This window comes from Glycine max, chromosome 11, assembly GCF_000004515.6.
Source record: "Glycine max cultivar Williams 82 chromosome 11, Glycine_max_v4.0, whole genome shotgun sequence".
Taxonomy (NCBI): domain Eukaryota; kingdom Viridiplantae; phylum Streptophyta; class Magnoliopsida; order Fabales; family Fabaceae; genus Glycine; species Glycine max.
The window spans coordinates 19,470,292-19,479,794 of record NC_038247.2 but is presented as its reverse complement, the minus strand read 5'-3'; the positions used below and the strand labels follow the sequence as shown (position 1 = coordinate 19,479,794).

At 32.2% G+C, this 9,503-nt stretch overlaps 1 protein-coding gene and 1 pseudogene across 1 annotated transcript; both read right to left on the bottom strand.

Moving 5' to 3' along the window:
• Window positions 1–741: 741 nt before the first annotated feature.
• LOC106795035 (polygalacturonase-like) lies at window positions 742–1,650 on the bottom strand (annotated as a pseudogene).
• Window positions 1,651–1,812: 162 nt separating this feature from the next.
• LOC100778113 (probable protein arginine N-methyltransferase 3) lies at window positions 1,813–7,654 on the bottom strand. Its single transcript, XM_003538220.5, has 7 exons — window positions 7,303–7,654; window positions 6,017–6,535; window positions 5,787–5,884; window positions 3,513–3,591; window positions 3,159–3,419; window positions 2,874–3,041; window positions 1,813–2,517 (listed from the first exon to the last, which is right to left on the bottom strand). Exons 1-7 carry the CDS (start codon window positions 7,612–7,614, stop codon window positions 2,083–2,085), a joined length of 1,872 nt encoding a protein of 623 aa, XP_003538268.1. The 5' UTR covers window positions 7,615–7,654; the 3' UTR covers window positions 1,813–2,082.
• Window positions 7,655–9,503: the final 1,849 nt, after the last annotated feature.

The window sequence follows — 9,503 nt, the reverse complement described above, 5'->3', positions numbered from 1 at the left end:
GTTAACGTACGCGTGACATAATGATATGATCATGACATCACAAAGTTAGTGATATAACAAAATGGCATCTTTATTTTGTTAGCCACATCATGTTTTACATAATGGAGATTGACTCCAGGGACCAAAAGCAAACAACATGAAATTTGTAGAAACTAAATCTTTCAAAGATGCAAAACTTTCTACATAAGTCAAATTCAAAGATATGAAAGATTTCACTTTAATTTAATAAATCGTATTTACAATTGAACCTGGATTAAAAAACTTGGTTTCTAATAATATATTTTTAACTCTATATATAAAACATACTACCCAAATTGTATAATGGTTAGAAGAAAGGAAAATCAAAGTTGATGGGGTATACAATTTTGTAATTCAATAGTTTTAAATAAAGAGAGACTATTATTTGTTAATTTTTCATGGCTAACCCAAATATCAATTTAAAATCCAGTCTTGAGGTGGTTACGTGTACAATATTGAGGAAAAAATAATAAACTAAATCATTGAATATAAAAGAATTTATGATTTTCGATTAAGTAATAGAAAGTTAAACAAAAGCATTCTGGTTAAGCTGAAAGAGTGATCCTGTTCCAATAGATCCACGCACTCAGTAGTACACAAAGTATAAAATTTAATAGATGTAAACAGCTTTTTCTTATCATACCTGGCTGTGACAATAAACTAAGTACTCATTATACATTAGATAATTGATCTTCAAAGAAACTTCTAGTTGTCTATGTGTTACTAGTAGATGTTTTCCCCAAAATTGTGGACTTTAACATCAGTACATGCAGCCATTGTAGGAACACCATTGAAAATGAGATCAATGTCACTAAGTTCACATCCTCACGTGTACAAATAAGGGTGACACCGTTTGGAGTTGCCGAAGTCCCCTTGATATCCTTGAAGGTAACCTCACTTATCTTTATTTTTGAAGGAGTCTGTAACCATCGAAACATATAAAATAAATAAATAAAGGTTAGCACGTGTAATATGCATATGAACATGTATTTAAAAACTACCTAGGTGAAGTTTGTGTTAAATGTGAATCAATAGAAAGAATTTTTTTTTTATTATTTGAATACCTGTTTGTTGCACTGATTACATGGACAATACTCTTGATCTATAATCACTGGTTTGCTGACATTAACCATTATAATATCTTCAAAATAAAAATCAGACACGAGACTTTATTGGAGTACCAAGCCAAGTCTTGATCCTTAAACCATTATTTGTGTTGTTCAATGTACAATTTCGAACCGTTAAACTTTCCACGGGTTTTTCGTTTGGGTACTTTCCAAGCCTTCCTACATTGATGTCATGTCCTGGTCCACTTGTCACATTTAATATTGTTATGTGTTTGTTGTCATCCCCTAGTGAAATGCAATCATCACAAGTACCAATAAAGGAGTTGGTTATGTTAATTCCACTTGATCTTCCAATGTGAATTCCATCAGTGTTTGGACTTGTTGATGAAGCAGCTATAGAGAAGTTTATAAAAGTGACATTCTTGCATCGCAAAACATCGACATAAAAACTTTTGCTATCCTTGGAAGTTACAACTTCAGTAACTGAATTGTTCCGAAAATTGAAACCAAAATTCTGCTCAAAAAATATACCAGAAACTCGGTTTGCAAGACTAATGAATCGCATTTTTTTTTGTACATTTAGAGATTAAATTTAAATTTTTTAACTTCCAGAAATCACTTTATCATCATCTCACTTTTAGGGACCAAAATAGTATATACCCTTAATATTTTCCTTTGGGATAATTGATCAAACTTTATCATACGGGTTGCTGAAATGAATGACCGATTTTAATTGGAAAACAGTACTGCTCGCAAGTTTTGTCAAATACATAAATATGAATTGGAGAAACATTACATTTTCTATGTAATAGGACCGGCCGGGTAGAGCCTAGCATTCAACGAGCAAGCAAAAGTAGCTATTTCTAGTGAACAAAAATAGGAACCTAAATGTTAGCAATTACAGCTGTAACATTCCAAAACTGATTTTAACTAGCAGCCAACAAGAAAAACTGCTGCACAATGATCTTTGGTGCTGTGGCGACTGGTGTCATGCATCCTACTGCAGATTAAAAAGCTGAGCAGGCCAACTACGTTTCTGACCATCAGGTTCAACACCAGCAGCTTCTAAAGATATATCAATGCTGCGATGCTCAGTAGAACGCACAATGCTGACACGTAAATCAATCTTCGTAGCAGGATACACCTCAGTGCCGATTGCTTCTGGTTTACCCCTGTTTCCTTTTCCAAATCCCATTGCAATAGGTTCTCGAAAGGTTAAGATTGTCTGTGACCAATGTGTTCTTGGCATGTAAGGGGATGTGGATAACACAGCTGGTGTTTCTTGGCAAAATCTGCTTGTAAATCCAGTATCAAACCATAGGACAACCCCATAACACCAGCAGCATGTTCCTGAATAACTTGGTTTCAATTCCAAAGTAGCAGTTGCAGTGAAATCCACTTCATTAGGCTTCATGGTTGCCAAGTCAAAGGACTGGAGACAAAAAGGAAAAAACCATTTCAACAGTCAGCATGCAACTATAAACTGGGTTGTAAATTGCCAAGGTCCTTTTGTTCATTTCAACTGATTATTCCAAAAAAATCATTATCTACAAATAATATTTGATTTCAACACAATTACATGCAGTTCACAAAAGGACCACTTCAGCTATTTTCGAATTACAAGATAACCAGTTAGAAACTATAGCCAAAGATAACAAACTGACATTATCCTTGGCCTTGCAGTGATTGCTAAATTATTGAAGACTTGATTACCAAAATGGAATAAGAAATTCAGTACTGTAAACAATGTCTTGCAAAACATCCACATATATGCCAAAAAGCACCAACCTGAAGAATAGCAGAACAGGTAACTAAATCTTGAGAGTCCACAACATCAACTATAGGAATTCGGGCAGCATCTATGACAAGCTCCTTCCCAATGCAAGACATGTCAAAATCACACACATTTTCCCAAAAAGGAAGACTTGTGGCTCCTTTTCCAAATCCTGCAACAAACTAGAAGAGAAACTGGAGTAATTAATATATACTACATAAACTCACAGTACAGACAACCCTTGAGGATTGGTATTCTGAAAACAAAATAGCCAAGAAGAGGACAGAGGAGAGACTTACAATAGTTGCTGTGTCAGGAAGAATGGCACCGCCAGGCTTCAACCACCGGTCTCGTGCATAAAGTACTGAACCAAGCATGGATTCATACAGCAGGCAATATCCCATCCATTCACTTAGCAGTACATCAACACTGTGAGGTTGAACTTCAACTGTTTTATCAATCTCTTCAACCATACCATGAACCACTTCTATGACTCCCTTTTGGAAGCCATCAACTCCATTTTGGCTTTTACTCAGCAAAAGACCATTATCTTTTGCAATCTAAATTTAAAAAAATAATGAAGAAAATGAACACAGAACTACACATGTAATTGAAGTGGTAATTATAGAAGCCAAAGAGCAGAAAACCTATACCTGAGATGCTACTGCTGCCATCTTGGCACTAGCCTCGACTGCAATAACCCTTGAAGCACCAGCTTTTGCTGAAAATAGGCTAAAGAAAAATAATGACAAAGAATGTCACAAACTTACAAACGACAGAGCAATCAGATATCGTAGGAAAATATGTAGCCTCCCAAAAAAAACTTATATGCAGAGATCGATAAAATCAGGAATATGCACTTAATAACAGCCATAGGCATCATAACCACTACAGCCAAAAAATGAACAAACAGAAAGAGCTCACATGTAGCCTATCAATTTGAGGAAGCATATGGATAATGGAACATGATTAATGGCTTCTACTTCTACCAAGCATTAAGTGAAGATGAAATATTCAATATTCAGAAGAAAAGAGGGCCATGAAGAGAACTACTTCACTTAGAAACTACTTATGCATATGCAGGGTATTATATACAGATTATTATCCTACATACAGGACCACCAAGCATGCATCAACTAATTTCATCCAAGAATAAGAAGGGCCTAGGGGGAGTATAGAAGTGCACAGCCTTACCCTCACAAGTGGAGAGGTTATTTCTAGGATTTGAACCAGTGGCAGATGCACGTTATGTGCTGTGGGGCAATTGCCCCCACCAGATTTTTTTTTTATTTGTTAATATATATAAAAAAATTGCCCCCATAAAAAATTATATATTGTCCCCATTGGATTTTTTTAAACCCAAAAGCCCAAACAAAACAAGACATTCAAATACAAAAATTACATGCTCAAGCCCAAACCATTTAGCCCAATTCTCATTATTGTTACGGTAACTAAAAAACACACCACACTGCATAGAGCCATAGAGCACATTGTTTCATGTAACATCTAAAAAATAATCCAATAATTATTTAGATAAATATTATCTAAATATATCTTTTAGTAAAGGAAAAGATATATTAAATTGTTTTAATATATTAAATTGTTATATTTTTTGAAAAGATATTAGTATAATAATATATTAAGTTGAATAAAGATGATAAAAATAACAGATAAAGAAAGATTGGTTAAACAAATCTCAAAAGATATAATTCCAAAATTACGTACAACGCTTATACAAGCATAGACAGTTCCTTTTCCTAGAATCACACAAATAAACCGTCTTTCTTGGCATTAGTGAGTTGCTCAAGGATTAAGAAAAAAGAAAAAAACGAAAAAATTCTCGAGGCAAAGATAACAAAGATCTCGAATTACTTGCTTCAAGAGATAAGTAAAACACGCAACTTTTCAAAACATTCATTGTATAATTCTTTTAGGAGCATTTTTCTTTTACTGTGTTCTTGATATAAAGAAATTAGGATTAATGGTGTTTTAGTGTTGGTTATTTTAATGAAGGGCATTACATTTCACACACTAAATTAGTAACTTATCACACACGTTTGATTACAATGTGAATCGTCCCTCACTCTGACCCTCCCAATTCTCAAATATCATGTTATCATCCTAATGATCGGAATAACATTCAAAGAGCTTATTTGCAAAAAGGACCTTGTCAACCAAGAGAGCATGATTTTCCAAAACGACAATTTGGGACTAAATTTTGAAAGTTTAACCTGATTGGTTTTCGGATTTTAGCAATTGGTTGGAATATAGTGTATCAAAAGATGCTGCATTATGTTTGTATTGTTATCTTATGAGACCTAACATTGGAAATCAAAAGATTGGTTTTCGGAATTTCGCTTATTTGCATTTCAAAACTTTAGATTTCTTTTATCTTGATATATATTTTGTAGTACCTTGTGACATTTTACTTTTGTAAAAATATTAGAAATTATTTCTTGTCCCCACTAAGAAAAATTTCTAGATCCACCACTGATTTGAACACAACAACAAACTTACCATTGCGCCAAGACTCACCCTCAATGATGAAAAGATGAAAAAGGGAAGGTATGTTTTTTATTCTAGCCATGTTCCTAGTCAATGTGGGACATCTTAACACTCTTCAAATGAATTAATTTACAAAAAAGGGTAGCTTTCTCACACACATACACACATATATATATACACAATCTAAGGTTGATGGGACAGTAAACTAGCACACCCAAGTTCTATACACAACATTGGTAATCTGAAGGAATTTTCTTTTCCTAATGTTTTCACTAAGACATCATCCTTCCACCATTAATTATCATATGTTTCATTGTATTATTGTATGAATATAAAACTCCATAAAAGATATAATCCAGGATTTTGCTAGAGTATAGACTGCATGATATTCTACACTGACAAAAATCAAGGATATTTCTCACCTGAGAATTCCAGTTCCACAACCTACATCCATAACCACAGCACTATTTAGTAGAGACGGATTCTTCAAAATTGCTTGGCCATAAGCATCCATTCTCACCTAGATAAAGATAGATATTACTTTAATAAAATGGTGATAGCATGGTTAAAGAGCTTCAGTTTGTCAATTTATTGCAGGGACACAACAATTTAGTTAAATTTAAAGCCAACAAATGAGAAGCACATCCTATACCTTGTCACTTAACATCTCTCGATGGATACCAAATGAACTGTAAGAGCCAAAATAACTTTCATTGATCTTCTTAATATGCTTTGCAATGTGATTTTGAGAATTAACCATCAAATGTCCTTCTGGATCCTTATCACAGCACAAGTCCTTCCCATTAATAAGTTCCTTTGAAGAACTAGCCTTGTTCAAATGATCATTAGAGACAGAAGCAATCTCATGTTTGTCATCATCAACTACCATTTTATTCACAACATCTTGATCGTCATGGATACTCTCTTCAATGTTCATTAGATCCTTTATAAGATCTTCATCAATTGGAGTAATTTGTTCATCTTCACCTTCTTCGTCACAATCACCAAAACTGTACAACAGTGAATCATCTTCCATGAAAGGTATCAGATACCTATCATCATTCCACAAAGTCTTTATCTCATTAAAGTCAACTAAATCATGCAAATGATTCTGAAGATCACGGTTGGACTGGCATGTTAATCCACAACTCCAACATCTGTTCTCTGCCACCTAGAAAAAACAAAAAATAGCAGAAGAAAACACCAGTTAGCAAGATGCACGAGAAAATAAGTACACAATTGAAATTTTATAAATAGTCCACGTACAAAATAATGTTGAAGGATTATTTACCAGAAGGGAACAACAAAACTAAACAAAATTATAAAGACAGAAACGACAATGTTAAAATGTCTACATATAGCTAGTGTGTGTAACTTACATACTTTGCTCATTACCTTTTCCATTTTTTTTTTCATAAACCAAAGTAACAGATTAAAAGACGGAAATCTGCTGCATAAACAATCCCTAAATTGACAACGAAAGGAACAAGTAACACTGACAAATGCCAAAATCATGAAAAAGACAAACTGCAATTTTCAAATCTAAAATCCAAAATACACAATTCCCCTTAACCCCACTTCATCATTCCCAAAAATCCCAACCTCAAGAAACATTCATAACAACAATTTGGATTCTCTTTGGTAAGTAAAACAATGTCATGTTTGTTATATTTTAAGAAAATAAGAGTGAGTCAGTGAGTACTAGTATGATTGCTTTGCGTCATTCTCTTTAGGATAAGATCCTAAGAGTGCTACTGTGCTAGTAACATTCTCTCCCTAAAATTTATTGAAAACTCATTAAACGGCGGAGTAAGACCCACAAAATTACACGATTTCTAATAAATTTTAATAAGACAGGTAGCCTTTCTCAAGATCCTAATCCAATTTTGCAACTTTGCCCATTCAGAAAAAGGCATAGAAGAGAACAGTAACATTTACCAGAGAGCGGATGAAGTTAATGAGCTTGAAGGAGGCATAGAAATCCAAGCTAAGAGTTGTTCTAATCGCGTGGAAATCAAAGCGGTGAAGGGAGGCGCAGTGGTCGAACAAGGAACCGCACGAGCTGTACCGGGATTCACAGAAGAGACACACGAATTCAGAGTCTCGCTGCTCTCCTTCTTCGTCTTCTCCTTCCCAATCGTCCCAAAATTGTTCCTCTTCTTCTTCGCTTTCGTCCTCGTCTTCTTCCATTCTGTGTTCTTGTTCTTCTTCTTCTTGTTGTTGCTTTTGTTTGTAGTTGCCGAATGCCATTAGTAAAGAAACGCTTAAACCCTTTCAAAAGCCCTAAAATGAGGGAACTTGTTGTATATATATTTTAGCGGGTTCAAGAAAAAGTCATGCCCTGTAATGTGTGGGTTTGGGCGAGACATTTGAGTTAATTTTAGTTTTTTTATTAGTTAAAAAAATTATTTCTCTGGTAAATAATTCTTTTCGGTACTTTCTATTATTTTTTAGTATTTTTTATTAATTAAAGTAAGATTTTTTAAAACATGAACATCTGACATCTAATTTTTTATATTTTATTTATTTTTTACTTTTAAGATATTTATTCAATTTCTTATTAAATTTTTTAAATATACCATTTATATTTTTTGTTATTTTAATAATTAATTTTATCAAATACTTATAATTTAAAAAATTGGCTTAAAAACGTACCGCTTGACAGGTTTTAGCTCTAAATTATTAATTAATTTTTCAGCTTCCAACTAATTTTATCAAACATAACTTTAATATAATTTTAAATTTTTATTAGGATCAGTAATCAACGCACCTAACAAAGTGCTAATTTTTCTTGGAAAAACAAAATATTATTGTATAATGTAATTTTTTTTTGGTGAAAATCATGTAATTTTTTTATACAATATTGGAAATGTGGTTAAAATAAGTAAATAAAAAAGTAAGGATTGTTTGGGGTTCAATCGAAACCAATAAACCGATCATTCTTTATATCATTAAAGTCAACTACATCAAGTTCAAATTCAATACGTTGGTTTGAGTATTGAATTTGAGCTTGTAAAATTCAATCTAATCAGAATCAAACATGAAATCATATTATTTTAGAAAAATTCAATAATTCTTTAGGTAGTATAATATTTTATAATTCTATAATTTTATGTATCCGTTAGTTTTGTTTTATTTTATAATGATTTTTTTTTATTTTATAATTTTAATATTTTATAAGATGATCTGAATCAGCCTAAAGGTGAAAGGATTGGTTTGGTTTAGGTTGTCAATTTTTTTAAAAATAATCAAATCAATCCAAATCAATTAACTTTTATCAATTTTGATCAAAATATTTTCCAAATTCAAACCAACCCAACCTATGGCCACACTTAATAAAATGGCAATGAAATCCCCAGAAGTAAATGGTATTATCACGTTAGTATATGAAATTAAGACATTATTAAATAAACTCTTAAAATATCAAATAAATCTCTTAAATTATAGTTTTTATTTTATTTTAAACTAATGTAATTATTGATTTGTACTCTCAATAAATTTAATTTCCTTTAATTCAATGACTAACATGATAAAAAATTTCAATTTTAACTCTAAAGTGGTTATTTACTCAAGTTAAAATTTAGAACTTTATAAAAGTTATCCAAATTTGTCATCATTGAATGAATCTTTCTGGGTGTTGTTGTTAGAAAATATTTATTTTATAATTTAAAATTTAAAGTTATCAAATTTTATTTTAAGAAAATAAAATATTTAGTTTTTTATGGTTCAATTAATTATTTATTAACTAGCGCACCATATCCATGTGTTCCCATGGGTGACTCGACTAGAACTTAGTTAAGGGGACCGAGTCTATGACCACACCTATCAATGACTTGTTGATATTAGTATTAGAGTAATATAAAATGTAATATTGTAATAAATATTTGTATTAGAGTAATATTAATAACAAAAATTAAAGTCAACAATTTTTTCTAACTAGTTGACTCGCAAATGTATTGTATTTTGATAGGGTGAGTTTGAAAACAACACAATATTCATGCCAAGGGTGCATGGAATGAAAACCAAGAAAATTGTTTACTCAACAAATTCCTCTAAAAATAGTGATTTGAAATGTGTTATCCCTTAAATACTCCAACCATATTTGATGATGTTCTGTCAGCCCATAAAATTTCCTTAAG

Bases quoted from the DNA above. Each gene is read 5' to 3' on its own strand.
- LOC100778113 (XM_003538220.5), bottom strand. From the start codon at position 7,614: ATGGCATTCGGCAACTACAAACAAAAGCAACAACAAGAAGAAGAAGAA. The intron at 3,592-5,786 runs GTGAGAAATATC...ATTTTTCTTTAG, and splicing joins TGTGGAACTGGAATTCTCAG to CCTATTTTCAGCAAAAGCTG. The intron at 2,518-2,873 runs GTTGGTGCTTTT...TTTTGTCTCCAG, and splicing joins CCTGTTCTGCTATTCTTCAG to TCCTTTGACTTGGCAACCAT.